This window comes from Micromesistius poutassou, assembly GCF_964030765.1.
Source record: "Micromesistius poutassou genome assembly, chromosome: 16".
Taxonomy (NCBI): domain Eukaryota; kingdom Metazoa; phylum Chordata; class Actinopteri; order Gadiformes; family Gadidae; genus Micromesistius; species Micromesistius poutassou.
Window position 1 is genome coordinate 4,422,879 of NC_140286.1, and position 18,347 is coordinate 4,441,225.

At 42.4% G+C, this 18,347-nt stretch overlaps 3 protein-coding genes across 3 annotated transcripts; 1 reads left to right on the top strand and 2 right to left on the bottom strand.

Annotated features, from left to right (window-relative positions):
- Window positions 1-1,581: 1,581 nt before the first annotated feature.
- LOC311360984 (E3 ubiquitin-protein ligase RNF212B-like) lies at window positions 1,582-4,942 on the top strand (the record flags this gene model as incomplete). Its single annotated transcript, XM_084481148.1, has 13 exons — window positions 1,582-1,636; window positions 1,771-1,890; window positions 1,986-2,041; window positions 2,132-2,206; window positions 2,318-2,424; window positions 2,794-2,854; window positions 2,950-2,978; window positions 3,084-3,124; window positions 3,239-3,263; window positions 3,660-3,717; window positions 4,326-4,380; window positions 4,477-4,507; window positions 4,852-4,942. Exons 2-13 carry the CDS (start codon window positions 1,791-1,793, stop codon window positions 4,940-4,942), a joined length of 729 nt encoding a protein of 242 aa, XP_084337274.1. The 5' UTR covers window positions 1,582-1,636; window positions 1,771-1,790.
- A 286-nt stretch (window positions 4,943-5,228) lies between these two features.
- On the bottom strand, window positions 5,229-11,137 carry homeza (homeobox and leucine zipper encoding a). The gene is made up of 2 exons (XM_084481143.1): window positions 10,789-11,137; window positions 5,229-9,579 (listed from the first exon to the last, which is right to left on the bottom strand). The coding sequence occupies exon 2, from the start codon at window positions 9,558-9,560 to the stop codon at window positions 7,032-7,034; it is 2,529 nt and encodes an 842-aa protein (XP_084337269.1). The 5' UTR covers window positions 9,561-9,579; window positions 10,789-11,137; the 3' UTR covers window positions 5,229-7,031.
- Window positions 11,138-11,669: 532 nt separating this feature from the next.
- On the bottom strand, window positions 11,670-17,347 carry dhrs1 (dehydrogenase/reductase (SDR family) member 1). The gene is made up of 8 exons (XM_084480707.1): window positions 17,180-17,347; window positions 15,971-16,114; window positions 15,554-15,633; window positions 14,113-14,245; window positions 13,546-13,686; window positions 12,771-12,840; window positions 12,453-12,533; window positions 11,670-12,245 (listed from the first exon to the last, which is right to left on the bottom strand). Exons 1-8 carry the CDS (start codon window positions 17,321-17,323, stop codon window positions 12,109-12,111), a joined length of 930 nt encoding a protein of 309 aa, XP_084336833.1. The 5' UTR covers window positions 17,324-17,347; the 3' UTR covers window positions 11,670-12,108.
- Window positions 17,348-18,347: the final 1,000 nt, after the last annotated feature.

Consider the following 18,347-nt stretch of genomic DNA (forward strand, 5'->3'; position numbering starts at 1 on the left):
TTCATGTATATAGTGGTGTGGTAGTATGACCATGGGACATATCTGGAGAGTGAGGTTTAGCAGCTGTTGCCGGTCCAGTTGTCTGACACGTAATACCCGTTCAGGGGGTGGAGCCTCAGGAGGATCTGGACCAGGAGGTCGTCCACCAAGTTACTGCCGATGGTGACCTTAGTTCTGGGAGGATGGGACCGACTCCATCCTAATAAAATAAATATAATGGATGGAAATGGAAATGGAAGTTTAGACCGCAGGCTTTAACATTTCCCCAGTATGTTTAGTATGCCTAACTCAATTGTATTATTTAATCTGTTCAGGCATATAATAATATAAATTTGATCTTTGACCTTGTCAAATTATCTGTTGTGTCAGCTGTAGTATTATATATTATTAATTTAGTATGTGGCATTCATGTAGTTTGTAAGCAGTATCGGAAACATTGTGGATTACTGTGTCAGTAGCCAACCTCTAAAAGGTTATGCTGAGTACAATAAAATCATTGATTAAATACTAGAACGATTTGTATGCCTGAGCAGCTGACAGGAGGTCTTCCTGGCTAGCTTGCAGCTGGTCTGGGACCAGCCGGGCTAGTCCCAGAGCCACCAGGTGGAGTGTAAAGTGGTGGAGGATGTGTGACAGAGCTCTCTCCAGATCCTCCATGCTGACCAACACCTTCTCCACGTGAGCCAGGGTGGACATGGCCACCTGGAAGATGGAGAGACTAGGCCCATACGCATGTTTTGTGTATGTTTTGGATACACATTATTTGATCAATGATTTGGACAACTAAAAAATATATAGATTTATGGAAAACATCAATAAAGAAAAACCTTTTTACAATAAAAGTTACATCTTGAATCAAAGTAGGCCTATGTTAAAGTAGATTAGCTGCAAAATTATGCTAACAGAGAATAGACTATGATGGACAGTTCTGAAATGATTCAACTCATATTCTTTATTTTTGGAAGATTAAGAGAAAGATACTGAGAGTGCTGAACAACGAACATTATAATATTGAAATGTTTTAAAGCAGGCCAATGCTTGTCTACAAATGATGTCAATACGAATTGCCACCAGATGGCGTTCCAAGTACAAGCAAGTTGCAACTGTTAAAATAAAACATAGTCAAATTATATTTAACGTTACCTTGACAACAATTAGTGTGTTTTTGTGAACATAACTCACAGGCATTAACCTCGCCATTCCAAGTTATTGTTGGTAAGCCGCAGCACTGCAGTTCATTTTTGTTATATGTTGTCCCCTGGGGCCAGAAAGTTGATCAGACGGTGCGGCCATTCATGTGTGCGTCATTTTCGGCCGCCATTTAGGGGCCGGTGCGCCAGTCATGTTTTATGCAGTTTGTTTGCGACAGTAGAGTTTATCACTTGAGCTGTGTTGAAAGGTATATTCCATGACTTGTTTGCAACTGGGATAGGCCTTCACCAATTCGACAGAAACACTTATTAATATTCTTATATTCAAGTTGAAGTTGTGTGAGTGCCCCTGTAGGCCTATGAGCGCGAAAAACTTTTTTTTTTTTTTTTTATGGTAAGCATCCGGTCAAGCTAATGTGACGAAGCACACTATTACATTTGTTTCTCCCCAGTGAACAATACAATTACTTTCCACCCTTGCGGAGGTAGGAAGCAGACCTATCAAGACTTCACATGTAGTCCGAATGTGGTGTCACTGTCAACAGGTTTTGTTTTTTTTGCCAACTCAAGGCCATTTTTAAAGTGTGTGTGAACGAATAGTTGGCCTGTCTGATTCCAGGTGAAGAAGAGCCGAAGACGATGGACTGGTTCCACTGTAACCGATGTTTCAGGCGGAACGGGCACAAGTTCTTCGTCTCCAGTTGTGGCCATATCTGCTGTGAGGGTTGCATCAACTCCGGTAGGTCTTTCTGTGTTGCTTGAACTTCTTTTTACCTTTCCTATTCATTATTCATACACGCTAGTAGTAGGCAGTTAACATGTCGCCCTTCCCAGCAGAACAATGTACCGTTTGTGGAGCCAGTTGTCATCATCTGCCTCTTACAGATGCGGTGGGTCTATTTTTAATGAAAAGCCGAAACCTAGAGATGCCCTACAACTTTCACCAAACCTTCATTTGGGTTAAATTGTTTGCTTTTTAGATGAAGCCACAGGAAGAAGTGTTTTTCAAGGACCCTGTGAAACTTATTCAAACACGGCTTGAGCACATAACACAGGTTTGTGTGTATTAGCGAAGGATGATCTTAGATTAGGGTAATGATCATAAATAAAGGAGAAATAATTAGTACGACGTTAGCAAACTTGTTTTTAACCCGTGTTACCTACAGATTGCACTCTTCCAATGCAAACAGAAGGAGCGAGTTACGGCCTACTTCAAGCATAAGTCTTCTGAATTGGAGAGACGCCTGAAAGAGGCCACAGAACAGGGTTACAGGTGTGTGTGTGTGTGTGTGTGTGTGTGTGTGTGTGTGTGTGTGTGTGTGTGTGTGTGTTACAGCTACACTAAGGAAAACAGAATTTGGTATAATATAAAAGTAGGCTTTGTAGTATCTGTTCCTGCATTCAATAAACGTTCAGTTCTGCAACTGACAACACATGGCTCAATCTTTTAATAGTATAGCATATTATATATTATTATAGCATATTAATACCATATTAGTCTGGTGTTAAAAAGGTATTCAAAAAAGTCTGATTGTTCTGCGTTGAGAGGTTTTCTAAGGTTCTTCTCCCTGAGGTGGTGGGGATACACGTCTCCTGGGTGCTGTCTAAGAACACTTGAGTTTTATATGTGTGCTTTCCACAGGCAAGTCTGTGAGCTGAAAAGACAAAATGCAGAGTTGAAAAAGCCTCTTTCTCAGAGAAGGGTGAGTGTTGAGAGAGTAGCTTGATACTGCATACTCCATCCACAACATCCATAGCGCTGTCTAATCCAAAGTTCACGCGTATCTCCTTACCACAGGTCTCACCGGGACAATTTCTAACAAGCAGGTAAGAAAAACTTGTATCGCCGCTTTTGTGTTCCAAAAATGCCGGTGCAATGAATATCCTGAATCGGTTTGATGGGGTTTATACATATGTTTCAATGACGCACAGTGCCCACAGGATATCTCTTCCAGTAGCGGTCACACCTCCAGGTAAACACAAGGATTAGGCCTTGTTTTATTTAGTTCAGTTAATTAGTTTACGCCTCACAAGACTTGCTTAGTATTAGTGAACTTAGTAATGGTTTTCTTCCCCCTCCCCCATAGTGACGCCTTGCCCACAAAATATGAGGTACGTGGTTTACTGCCTAGTCGCAACTTGATGGTTGTTGCCTTTCGCAAGAAAACACTCAGCAGCCTCCTGGATGTGTCTGCAGTAGGCATCCTTCACAAGCAGAACGATTTTGACCCCAGGAAAGCTTTCATGGGATTTGTATTGGTGCAGAAATACAAGATACAAAATAAGCAAAAGAACAAATACACCAATAACTAGATGCATAAAATAAATACAAATATTAATATATGTCCATATAAATTGTGCGGGTGTATTGTGAAAACTGCACAGTTCTTGCTCATGAATGACATATACATAGAAAATAATGGAAAGAAAGCAACCATTAAATTTAAAAAATAGTCCACAGCAAAAGTGCTTTGTAAACCTGTGCTTGACTCACTGTGTGGTCTTCAGTCATCCCGGCTCGGCTGAATCCCAGGGGAGAGCTAGAGGCCTGCGGCTTTCCCTCACAGTGAGCATGATATGCATTCACACCTCCAGCCATCTCCATGGGCCTCATTCACCAAGCGGCCATCTTGGTTCTTAACGCTAGCTGGGTGGTGGAACTGAATGCGAAATTCTGCATTCAGCTCACCCGGAACCAAGATGGAGGCTAGGTTAATGAGGCCCATGCTCTTAGCATGTGAAAACCCACACCTTTATGAAACCACACAATAAAAAATACAAAAGTAAATTGAAATTGAAGTAAATTTGACATTTACTTCAAACCATTGCATATATATATTTACACCATTTTAACCTAAATGAAAATCACATCAAAACTATTGTCCATAACGATCAATTTAATTGAAATACAACCTATAATATGATATATTTTCGTGCCTAATAATAATTGTATTCTGTGTATTTGTTTCTCTTTATGTTTTATTTTTTATATATTTCCCTTCTGGTTGTTATTGTTGCACAACTCTTGAATTTGTTTTCTCCAAATCGTTGTACATACATGTACCACATTATTACCCATTGATGATCAGAATCCTATAAACAACAAACAAAACTAAACTTGTTGGATGAACCAAACAGTTGACTTAATATGTGTGGTCTGTGACTCTCTTAAAGACACCGCCTGGATCGGCCCACTCCATGTCCAGTCATAATTCCCATCAGGACTTCAGTAAGTGTCTCTTAAGACCACCATTTTGTTTTTTTACAATTTATGTCAATGTTGAAAATGACGTGATAAAGCTCTTAACTTCTTGATTTTTAAAAGGGACGCCAGTCTCCTATACTCCTCCAGTCAGGTAATGTATAACATTCCAATCACTGTCTGAAAGGCTACCTTTTTACACTTTATTGATGTTAACATGTAGTCCAGTAAACCTCACCAGACCAATTCACAGATATGTATATGCCAGAGTAAATAAAACACAAACTTGGAGATTAGCCTGGTTACTAGGCTAGTTTACATTACCATTTGTGTTTTAATAAAAAGCTTTTTTAAAGAATGGTGGTAGGATTGTATAGTGGCGAGAGTGTTTGGTTCTCAGCCAAAAGTGACTGAGTTGGATCCCTGATCTCCACGGACCACCTTGGTAGCTAGGCTGCCAGGTAATAAATAATAAAAATATATATTCTTAATTTTTAGGGCAGGAAATCAAACCCCAAACGTTTTCCGATTTCAGTTATTCAGTGGATCATCTCAACAGTCTCCCAGACATGGGAGAAATTGGCACTGAAATCCATTTAATGGTCACGTTTCTGGTAAATTTAGTCACGATGAGGTCATCCCATTTATGGTAAACCCTAGGTTTGTTTTTGTAGTTGAATGGCCTGTTGTTCGTTTGGCACAGGCCATGTGTCATTGTACTGTTTAAGATATATATTCATTCATAGGTTTTCCTATTCTATTATTTACTCATAAGAAAATTACTGTAAAAGTTCATTTCATCACGAGTTCATTTCTATTCATTGTTTCAAAAAACTTGGTTTTTGTACCAATAAACTTTTATTAGCATTGTTGACATTGTTGAACAATCAGTGTGGAATTTGAAACGTTATTGCTTTTTTAACACTAGATATACACAGCAGTCAAGATTTCTGAAAAGAGATGGATATATACATCCCATAAGAACGGCGACTTTAATATTGGAAGACCAAAAGGAGGTTCATTACATTGAAATATATGGTAACCTATAAGTATTCAAAATTAAAATATTCAAAACCTCATTTGAATTTTAAGGGCATATTATATTTATAGTACAAAACTACCATAATTGTGTCAATTCAATGCCAATTCAAGTCATATTAGTCTAGTCCTATTCCTTAACAAATGTAATCTAAAAATAAGAAACAAAAAAGTTAAATGACAATAAATGGCCGTGTTATGAAATCAATGTTATTTACTGTGTGTTACCAGTGATACAATTGTGCAAAATGGACTGGATGATGTAGGCCATCTTTCAGTTTACGAAAAAGCTATTGTAGATTCACAACCATCTCTACAAATGGAATACTAGTATTTGGCTACTTTTCATACTCTTCTAATGGAATACACAAACCATTAAAGTAACAATTCATGATATGTCACACATGTAAACACCTGAATTACATTTGTGCTTCAACTCATTATCTAAGGTGGATGGAAATCACGGCTATGTTTGTTTGTTTTGTATCTTTTATTTGACTAGTCAATCCCCATCTACTTCTACACATTGGCCATCTGCACTCACTTCCAGTATTTTGTATATATTTACATGCCCCGCGTTGCCAGTTGTCATTTACATACACTACACCTGGTCGGGTTCCTCCCCTACAACTACTACATTTCCAGTAGATAAATGGACATCCATGGCCCAAACCACTACCCTTGCATCAACTACAGAGATTACAAAATATGTATCAAAGCGAGGAGAAAAATACTGATACCGATCAAGTCAGCGAGTGCAAACCCAAATTCTGGTTGAACCTCCTCCCGTTGTATGGAGGGACATTGTGAAGGAGGTGCACAAATTGAACTAATTACTGACATGTTTTTTTTCTGCAGTCAAACTGGAGCAGCCCTACACTAAACACACATTACAAACCTCAGATTTAATACTCGTTGAGATGCACAGGCTCTAAAAATGAATACATGAACAAAATGAATATATTTCAGGTATATGCATGTACTAACAGTCTGTAAATAAAAACGAATAGAATAGCCAGACTACCACACTTTGTCAAAGTACTAAATTAAGCATGGTACAAGGTTCAATAAAAAAACTAAAATGACACTGTGGTGGTCATCAAAAGAGATGGCTTAACGAACGGGACAGCAGGCTCTGAAACAGCTAGTGCAACATGACAGTTTTTTTAAGTGTGAATGTCCAGTGTGCCATTTGTGACAGGAATAATTGGCAATAAACACACGATTACACAGTGATAAGTCAACAATTACCATAATTATATAAACTTTCCCAGAGCAGCGCTGTGTCTGCAAAATTCTGAGATACACTGAAGTACCAAATGTACTACAAATATAAATTATACTGCTACAATACTAAAAAATAAATGTATTGCTCAGACAATCTAAACTGAGACAACTATCCTAAAATACAAACCAGTGTACAACATACTTTTTTTTTCTTGAGGCAGTTCTTTAAAAAGCATAAGCACAGTTCAAGACCAAATATATTAGAATACACGGGAAAAACCGTGTTATAATAATAATACAAAACAATTGCTTGACCTTTGAGCTGGCTCTTGGAAGACGTAACGGATGCAGATCTACTCCAGTTAAAGCGATGCTAACCAATGGGGGGAACACACTCCACCAGTGTCTTATCCTCAATCCGTGGTGTCGGACTCCAGTTTGGTCACGTCGCTCACCTGAGACGCAAACCACTCGCGTACCTGCTGGTAGCTCATTCTAGACCTCTTGCACAAGGAGTCGAGGTCTTTTTCCTGCAGCTTCCCAGTTGACTGGTGATACGCTTCCAGCGGTTGGATGTTCAGGGTGTCTGTGTTGGTGGCAGTTCCGTTGGCCTGACCCGACTTTCGCTTTCGACTGCCGCCGCGTGGCGTGGTACTGTTGCCGTTGGTTACGCCACCGTTGCCCTGCTGCATGGCCTGCGTGGCCAGCTCTGCCAGGAACTGCTCCCGCACGCCCTGCACCCAGCGCAGCTGGCCGTTCTTAACTGCGTAGCGTGTATCCCCAAACCACTGAATGACGTCTGCGCGTGGTAAGCCTGTGAGCTTGACGAGCTCCGTGTAATCTTCACTCTTTGGCCACTGGCAGCACAGGAAGTGCTGCTTGAGGACGTCCAGTTGTTCCTTGGTCTTCCGTGGTCGCCCAGCGGGGGTGAGGGCTGGTGAAGAGGAAGCGGAGGACCCCGATCCCCTGGAGAGTAGTGGGGTCACGGGCGGTGAGCCCCCCTTGGTGGAGCGAGACGACTTCTTTGATCTGCTGACGCCGTTTGAAAGTCGTTTGGTAGGTGAGGCAGTTGGTGGTGGGGTGCTAGCGGGGGAGGGGCAGGGAGAAGGTTTCAATTCTTTCTCCTCCATTTGTGGGAGTGGTGTTGGCTCTATCTTGGGGGGTGGTGGCTCTATCTTCTGAAGGATTTTCTCAATATTCAATGTGATTCTCTCAGTCTTCTCTGCGGTTTTCTCAGACTTCGGTGAGGTTTCCTCGGTCTTCACTGTGGTTTCCTCTGTCTTCATTGTGGTTTCCTCAGTCTTCATTGTAGTTTCCTCAGTCTTCATTGTGGTTTCCTCAGTCTTCTCTGCGATTTCCTCAGTCTTCTCTGGGATTTCCTCGGTCTTCTCTGGGATTTCCTCAGTTTTCTCTGGGATTTCCTCAGTTTTCTCTGGGATTTCCTTCTTCTGTGTGGCTTTCTCAGTCTTCGGTTTGATTTTCTCAGTCTTCGGTTTGATTTCCTCAGTCTTCGGTTTGATTTCCTCAGTCTTCTGTTTGATTTCAGTCTTCTGTGTGGCTTGCTCAGTTTTGGTGGTCAATTGTAACGGTTTCTCTTCAGTCGGTTCACCCTCAACAAAATGGTTGCCGTTACTGGAAGCCTCCTTCTCAGCTGCCTCTTCCTCGGCTTCAACAACTCGTTCTCCAAAGGCCTCCAGGCTGTTTGTGAGAAAAGTCCGGAAAAAGTGAGAGTCTTTAATCCCATTGCTACGCGTCACCTCTTGTGCATTCAGGCCATTTTGTTGCAGATGTGTCTTCAGAGAAACCAGCGGAAGGGGTTGAATCTGCTGAAGGCCCTCTTGGGTTTCTGGCACAGTGGGGTGGGAGTAGGTCTGTGCAGCGCTCAGGGCCCCCCGGCCCACCCTTAGCTGGTACCGGCTATCGCTGAACCACTTTCGGATGTCGTTGCGGCTCAGCCCCGTTTCCTCTTGCAGTCGCCGTAGCTCTATCTCCGTGGGCCAGTTCTCCAGGAGGAAACTGGTGCGGAGGACGGCAAGCTGAGCCTTCGACTTTTTGTAGCGTCCGTGGCGTCGCTGCTGCTGCTGTTGTTGTTGTTGTTGTTGTTGTTGCTGCTGCTGCTGCTGTTGTTGTTGTTGTTGTTGCTGCTGCTGGGTGGACGACTCAATGGAGCGGTCAAGGGAGACGTCAGCCACCACAGTAGCTGGCGTGTCCACAGGGGGGCGGTAGTAGTAGGAGTCCTGGGGTGGCGGGAGGGAAGACTTGAAACACAGGACCGCCGGTCTGGCGGGTTTGTAAGAATCCTGCGATTCGTACACCGATTTCTTTTTGGCGGGCATCGAAGTGGAGCGGGCCCCTTCTATTTCATGACCACTGTCGCCGTCCACCATAACGATCGCCTCGTAACCCTTCCTCTTGCCCTTTGCAGGCGATTCTGGGTTTTTTACTTTAACACAGTCGCCGGCGAGCTCAGGCACCGAGAGCTTCCTGCGTGTCTCCTCGATTTCCTCCGAGGCCCAGCTGATGCCGTACTTGATCCTCTGAACCATGAACCACACCTTCACTTTGTCCAGCGGTAAGGCGCATGCCCTGGCGAGGGCGCTCACTTCGCGGGACGTCGGGTACGGAAACAAATTAAACGCCTGGACCAGCTCTGGTATGGCGTCTAGTTCTCTGGTCTGGTCGGCCTGGGTCCAAACCAGCTTCAGTCCCTCAGAGACGAGGGGCAGGCAGACGACAGAGTTGTGGTTTGTGCTGAAGCTAGCAACGCCTTTGTCGTCGTCTGCCGAGTCAGCAGATTTGTGTACATCCTTGGTAGAGCGGCAGACTTTGTTCTTCTCCTGCTCTTGGGTCTTTGTCACCACCATCACCTTGTAAGGCTCTTTCATGTGCACGGCAGCGCCTTTTCTACCGCTCAGTTCACTGGGAGCTGCCATCAGGGACATGGTAGAAGGGCTTTTCTACCTAAATTAAAAAACAGACAAAACAAAATTAGTTTCTCACCACAACTGGTCTCAACCAGTCTGTCACTTTTAAAGTAACATCCGGGAAAAGGTGATGCTTACGTGCAATCGCCACTTCTCGTGGCACTCGAAGAACTTTCTATTCTAAAAGTCAATTATCCGACAGCTGTTTCGCACCCCTCCCCCCCACCGACCCACCAGGGCTTGGCACCCTGTCCTCCCCGCGCCTCGCAATGAAACCGGTCGTATACTCCACCGTCCAGATTGACCACCCCTCCCCCCTGAGACCAAGAGTTGGGGACTGACTTTTGTTTCGTGGGAGTGGTGTCAATGGGTGGTGACGGGTGGGAGCTTGGCTGGGGGGGGGGGGGGGAAGAGGGGGGGGGCGGGGGAAGGAGGAGGAAGGAGGGGAAAGAGGGGCATACGAAATCCATCACAGTCCACTTTCTCACCAGTTCCCTGCACTGGCTTTGTTCTACTTCAAGTTCTCAGTCCTTAAAAGAGATTCAAGAGTCTTCATGGAAACAAATCCACACAGTGCAAACACCCATGTAAATCTAAAAGCCAGCAGCAAGCTTGAGCTTTTGTCAGTCTGATTTAGTAGGTGAGGAGGATGTTTAAGAGTACACATTAAGCAAATGTAAAATGATCCAGACTGGAAAACAGATTATTTTGTATGGATCAAGGCAAGCCATTTTAGTGCACTTTGTACGTTGTATGTTATATAACAGGTTCAGAACTATAACATTCATTAAACAAATTGTAGCTCATACCTCAGCTGTACTGGGTCGATTTGTAATGAAACAGGTGTCACGTTATTAACAAGTTAAAGCTTTACAATTAACTACTGTTCTTTGTTTACTAAACCAAATGTTCCGAACTCAGTTAACAGATTACGCCACATCTGATGGTAGCAGAGCGTGCCAATTGGCCACTATCACAAACAAGTTTGTGTTCCGTTTATTTTTACAGTAGACCTTTGATGGAGAACGGGCAGAAATTTAAGTCTCAAATCTCTCGTTAAATATAACATTTTGTAATCCACATCGTTCTGTAGAGTCGGTGAAATACATTTCTCCAAACTTGTTCCCTGATCCCTTTAAAAACACACTCGGCTCGATCCTTTGTGGCGTACTAAGTAAAATGCCCAGACTGCACAGGCGCATTTGGTCGTTGGACACGCTTCAGTGAAACACAAAAATAAACTTACCATTAATGCCAATGCCGCTTTTGTCTTCAATATGCGTATACGATTGCGTACACGGCTACCAGCCTTATCCGAATAGCAGTCTTCTCCTAAGATCAAGTCTTGATCAACACTGGGAAACAATACCGTCTGTTTGGTACCCTCGCTTAGTTATCAAGCACTCGACCGGATTAGGATTGGGATACAAAGATGCCAAATAACTAACTTTCTCGCTTTACGCGTGAGTTAAGACCGGTGTTAATCGTTATCGTCGAACAGCTGTGTGCCGAAATCTTTAATTTACAAACTAGAGGTCTGAACTTGGATGCCCGTTACTTTAGCCTCTTCGGTCCGTTGTTGCTTTTGTTCTGAAACTGAGAAGTCTTTCCTCTGTCCGGCCACAGCGAGGCTAGGCGGAGCTGAGGACCAGGAAACTATGAGGGCCGGAGTCTCCCAAAGTGACGATGTTGTGGGTGTGCCATCCTGTGAAATGCCAAGCACGGATTGGAGGAAACAGGCGCCCGTATAATAAAGAGTAAACGACACAATTAAAATCTATAATATAAAAATCGAAACTATGATAAATAAAAACGAGAAGCCCATATTGCCCGATACAGATAAACCGACACTGTTTTTTATAAAATATTAAGCTTGCCTAATATTCACAGACAAATTTAAAATATATTTTCTGTTAATAATAGTGTCTTGCGTTGCCCCGTTTGAAACCAAATAATACCTTCGGGTAATAATCAGCTAGGAGTAATTTGCATAATGCATTTGTCAATATCATCGAGTCATGAATATGTGTATGTACTACTATTCATGCAATTATCAAAATATTTTGAGGATATACAGAACACAAATACAACAAATAAAATAAAATACACAAACAAATAATAACGTCAATGATTTCAAGTTGTTGTTTTTAATTAATTAGTTTAACTATTTTATAACAATATTTAAAATAGTTAACAATAACCACATAGGTTAACAAAATAGATATATGATTATAGTACATTCATTATCAAGTGTCTTCATTTCGTGCAGAATTTGGGATTATATACACATAAAAAATGTAAACATTTAAACAATTAGGTTAATAGTTAATAAAAAAAATGTGCCTCTGTTTTCAAAACCACATTACAATCCGTCATCCAATCACTGTTTGGAGTCTCTTCACAGATAACAATCCTTCTGCCTCAGGGTCAAGCATGTTTAAAGTATCAGTATAAATTAGTACAGGGAGCCTAGCCTACAGGGAAGCCTAGCCTACAGGGAAGTCTAGCCTACAGGGAATGGAAACAGTTCTATGGCTACAGAGGCTTGGGGGATGCGGCGGGCTGGTTAGAAGCGCCCCCCAGAGAGGGTGAGCATGAAGCGGGGCACCCGGAGGAAGGAAGGCACCATGGGGGCCAGCCAGGAAAGGTAAGGGACCTGGGACACCAAGAACTTCAGGGTGGTGTAGTCGGTCACGCTGCGCCCTGGCAAGTCAAGAAGAACACAACGATTTCAATTACAGGGCAAAACCACAAAAAACTTTTTCAAGTGGTTGTGCAGCAATATTGATTTTTTATGGGTACTCTGATTGTCATGGTATGCTCTCAGCTTCGAACTCTCTTTGGATGAAAGCATCTGCTAATGTAAATACAGTGTATATGAATACAGTGTATATGAATACATAGCGTTACCGTCAACATCAAGTATCCCGTAGCGGCGTGCCAGGTCGCAGGTCATCAAGACCTTCCCCGTCATTGACATTAGATTTTTATCTACAAAGCAGAAGTACAAAATACCCACGCATATTTAAAAGCAAGACGATCAAATACATTATTGTATTGCATTGTCATATATCAATGTCATTATTATTGAATGCATGGCAACAAAGACATTTTTTTGGAATTGTACTTAGCCTTCACGTCGCTTCTGATAAAAGCAGCTGCACATTGACTAAATGTAAATAATTGAAAGAATATTCCATGAGCACTGTGAAGTAATTACAGTTGTACCTTTTGCCAGCTCCACAATGCACTTCCCACTCACTTCCGTGCTCTCTCCACCAATCCACAGCTCTTTGAACTAGACGGCAAACAGAAAACACAACTAGAACGTCAAGACAGAGCAAGGATGCAAAGCCTTATGTTATTGCACTGAAGATATCGGGGAAATATTGTACTAATTGATACATTGATACAAAGGAATATCACTAAGTCGGTTTGAATAAAAGTATTTGCTAAGTAACTAAAGAGTTGCGCAACCCTTAAAAATATATATATTTACTTCATTAAATCCCAGACAGGAGATGTGTCAGGTCAGAAGTACAGAGCAGTGATAAGAAACAACATCTAACTATAATTAGAGGAGTGTGTCTGCTGGTCCTGCGATTTTCTCGACAACCGTTCACCCGATCAACTTCACAATTGGCGGGTGTACTGCTGAGCACCCAAGGAAGTGCAGTGTTGCATGTGACGTTACAAACAGGCACGGAACGGGCACTGCACTGGCGGGTCTACTGCTAAGGACCCAAGGAAGTGCAGTGTCGAGGTTGAATTTGTTTGGCTGAGCGGTTCTTGAGAAAGCTGCAAGCAGCGATACGAGAGGCCAAGCAAGCAATCAGCTCGTCCCAAACAGGCACGGTTTGATGCTCTGACCACTGGACTAGTCACATTAAATATACAAAATCTTAAATATTAATAAGGAAACACAACAAAGAATAAATGGAAAAAATATATCGATATACAAAATCTAAATATTAGGACAGCCCTGTAAAGGCAGACGGTATACCTTAGGGTCGACGGCCTCTCCCTTTTGTGTGTTTAGCATTTGGGACACCAGCTCTGTTGGCACAGCGCCCGGCCACAGGCTGACGGAGGCCACCCCGCTTCTCTTCAGCTCCACAGCCATATCTGCGGCAAGCCGATCACACTGAAATACACAGACATGGAATGATATTTAATAATTGTAATTAACGCATGGCTGTAGTTACTATCACATCTCAATCCGGTCCTTTTTTTATGTGGGAAATATAAAATGTAATTTAAAGTTTTGTATTTGGACCACTTTTTGAAGAATATACTTTGACATATACTTTATTTGTAGCTTAAATATATTTAATTGGATTTTTTTTTTTATTAAATATGGATGATATTGCTCCATAGTGGTCTAAGAAAACTTTGTCTGCTTATTTTTTTGCTCTGTGTTGACCTGGTTTCTGTTGCACCCATGTGTACTCCAACTGTTTTGTGTACACTGAAAATGGAATAAGTTACTTAAATAATTAAACTGATCAGACAGGATTAACACGTTAGGACTGCGGTACAAAAACTAGCTACAGAGAGCGCGCCAACTCACCGCAGCTTTGCCGACGCCGTAGGACACGTTGAAGAGGTATTTCAGCCCCCCCATGGAGGAGATCATGACGATCAGCCCCCGCCCCTGCTCCACCATCATCCTGGAGGCGTAGACTGAGCAGAAGTAATGGCCCCTGGGGAAGAACACAGAGGGTCAGAAAACAGCCTTTGAACAAACGGTAGTTTAATCATTTGTGCATACACCGTTGATTTATTTATATAAGATTAGGGACAATTCCACCGCAGCTCTATGGCTGTGAATGACAATGATTATCTTCATCTTTGATCACAATCACGGTTGTTGCTAAAGATCGCATGGAATCACGTGAAATCCTGATTCCAAATAGTTGATTTATATACATTTTTGGAACAAACACTTTGAAAAGACAGTGTACATTTGCAATATTTCAAATTTGTGGAGAGGGTGGGGATAGGTCAGGCTGCTTCGGATGTTAGCGAGACCCACTGGAAATGTCTGAGGGCGGGGATGAGGGTCTGAATGAGTCGGCAAGTGAGTAAGTGAGCTTGTGGGCGAGTGAGTCAGTGAATGAGCTTGTGGTTGAGTAGTATTAGACAATTGACCAATCTTCTGGTTGACCGTTGACTGTCCAACCCATTTTAAAAGTTCTTTGCTGCACTCCACATACTGCCGATCATTCTAGAGAACAATGGTGAATTAGCATTTCTGTATTCTGGAATTTCACGTTTGGGATTATTGAGGTGCTGAGAACAATGATTTCAGGAAAGCGGCTATACTTCCTGGTACACCAGGTGTCCTCAAGAGTGTCATGAATGAGGTTGGAATGTTATTCACGCCCATAGACACATACGCAGACGCACACACACTCTGGCGTCACAGAATCCATCACAAGACTCATCCGATTCCAGTTAAATGATCTGTCATGGTTAGCATGAGATCCATTCTGTGTTGTTAAGTTAAAATCGATACACATATTGGTAGCAGTATCAATCCCATTCCTGACCTGAATCCTCTGAATGTTGTTGTTGCCCAATAAATAAGCAGAGGATTCCATATATGTTATCTATTACGCCTTTATTAACTAATATCGTGTTTTATCTGCAGTATAACCAACCGTTAAAACCCTTGGGCTAAATATAGCCCTAAACAAGATGGCGCAGATGCTTTTATCCAAAACGAGTAATTCAGATATAGTTCACTAAGGAGCTGGTAGGGGTTAGGACCTCTTGCTTAAGGATGCCAACGGGTAGAGTGCAGACATGGGGATCGAACTCAGTGCCTTTCGGCTGAGATTTGAACACCCCAGCCCCTCTATCCTGCCCCCAGTTTGTTTACATCTCATGGAGGCACAACATCCATGGGTACATCGGCTGAAGTAAGAGAATGAATGACTAACGGCAGCTTGCCATGACTAGGCAGGATCATGACTAGACAGCGGCCATGACTCAGCACAAACACCTACCTCAGGCCTGTGTTGTTGATCAAATCCCAAATGGCAGGATCCGTCTCCCAGAACTTCTTCCCCATGCTGTCAAAGATAGCCTGGAAATGGAAGAGCAAAGTTCAAACCCCATGATAAACAAACAAAGGCCATGTCCACACTAATGAGGATACATTTGAAAACGCATGCTTAATTTTTCATTTTTTGCCCATATTGGATTGATCTGAAAACAACGGTCTTGTGTCGATGTGTGGACGTGCAAAACCTATATTCCTGAAAGCGTATAAGGCGGATGATTGTGACACGATCCCTCCAGACATCTGCGGCCGGTTATAGTGGTCGCATCATCGCATGTGACATTAAGAAACTGTGTTTATACATTCATCCGGAATGGCCTATATATAAACAGACAATGTCCCGGCATTGGCCTACACCTACCTGCACGCCTGCATAGGCATTGTTGACCAGGATATCCAGGCGGCCATTCTGTTCGTGCTTGATCCGCTCAAACAGCTGTTTTATGTCATCTTCTTTGGAGGAGTCACAGACCACCGGCAGGCAGTCGCCACCCCTCTCCTTTACCTGAAAGGGGAGGGACCACAACAGAGCTATCAGTAACGATTGCCATAAACTTTTGTTCACTCTTTTTTTGGTCACACCCTTTTTTTTTTTATTAGATTACATGAAACTTTCTTATCACTATGCAGAGTAAAGGTACACAGCCAATGAAATTCAAAGTCAATGCAAATGCTCAATTATGCTACCATTAACTTTTCCCATTTAGTCACCTATTGCACTCCTAACCGTCCCTGGAAGGAGAGATCCTTCTGTCAGTGTTACTTCTCATGGTTTCTTCCTTGCAATTCTAAAATGTTACCTGTGAAGCCCTTTGAGATGGCCACTGTGATTAAGGGGTTTAACAAATATAACTGACACTGCTTTTGTAGCTGATTCAGGCTCTACATATGAACCTGAATCAGACTGAGGTGAATCAGACAAAGGATTGTGCAATAAAACAGTGGTGACCTTTGAACGACTCGTACATAAGTACATTATTAACAAACAAAGTATTTTTATTTATATTTCATGAAATATAAATTCTGCCTATTTCCTTCAAATACAGTTTGCTTGTTATGTAGAAGTAAAAAAGTGAGTAGTATGCAAATAAAATGTGTTTCATTGTGGTGATATATTATTCAAATTCCTTAAACCAGCAAATCCTTTATAATCTCCCTTGTGCCAACAAGAACCACCATAAACAATAAACTGGAGATGTACCACTAAACAAATAGTGTTGTCTGGGTGGCATGTCGTTTTTGAATAATGTGTTCCACCAAGCAGATGAAGACAGCTAGACAGCGACCCTATAGATTCGACTGCAAGTCTCAGAGAATATGTATCACGTGTAATGTCTTAATCCTGTATATCGTATGCATGGACTATATTTCAAAGCCAGTGGAAACAAGTTGACGTCACACATCATCACAAACGCACGTAATGTTTGGGCATTAGTTGCAACCCCAAGACAGAATAGCAGGCATATGCATAAAACAGTGTCCCATCTTCACCAACTAACTAAATTGTAATATGAATCGAAGCTCCCCTGCCCTCCTTATATGGGTCAGTGAAAATACAAAGGTGGCCTACCTCTGAAGCAGTCTGACTGAGAGTCTTCTCTTGTCGCCCTGTTATATAGACAGTAGCCCCTGCTTCGGACAACTGCAGAGCAATGCCTCTTCCGATCCCTCTGGAGGCGCCTGTGACCAAACAAACCCAGCCTGAGAGTGCCATCCCTTGTACCAGAGAAGAAAGTATGATCGGTATACGAAATTGTATCCGATGTTATCTGAAACAGACGGGCTGATCGCTGACAGCCAATTACAAACCGGCGGTAGTACGTGTTACGTATCTATGTTGTCGCTGCCAAATAAAATCTGACCAATAGAGTCTAGTCGTGTATTACACAACTCGCAAATAGTTTAACTATTATCCACAGCGTCTGCATAACCCAATGCACTTCACCGCGGTTCGTGTACGCTTTGTTAAGTTTGAAAATAAGGAGCTTGTCCTAATCAGTCCATCATGCAACCCATACAAGGCGAACATGTAGCCTCGTTTGTGACGCAACGGTCCACCACCAAATGGGACCAAACTTTGGGGAGCGATTGATAAAATGGGGTCTGCTCTCGGTCCGGCGTTCATTGCTTTAATATTACCTTAAATCAACGATCACTTGTGTTGTAAAGTCATCTGAGTGCTGTATCACTATAAATAAGCATATAAGCGGATGTTTAAGGCAAGGACACGTTCGTTACCTAAACAGTTATTGTGTTGTATATAGCGCCACCATTCCCTGGAACATCATAATCAATATATACTTGCCTACACAAGATGGCGCAGTGAAACAGATTGTGTGCACTTGGAGGAACCCCATCCACTACATCCATGGTATGAGGGGTAGAACGGCTGGAAGGGTCCAACACAGTAGTGACCTTTGCTCTACTTTTCTGTGGGGCTTGATGCCGAATGAGGGTACCGCTTTGTGCGTTGTAGTTTCAGAATTGTTCATTGATAGCTGACTTTCCACAAACCGGTTACCATTTATTTAATAAATGGAATAAGGGTTACACCACCATTAATTTAATTCTGGCTAGGGGGCATTACATGAAATGAATATACTTACCATTAGCATAGGCAAATTCTTGAGGAAGGGGTTTCTGTTAATTTCTTTAACTCCAAAATCTAAAGAAACAGTAACTAGGTCGATTTTGGCCCTCATCTTGAAAAATAAACGGACTGAAATGCCACTTGATCT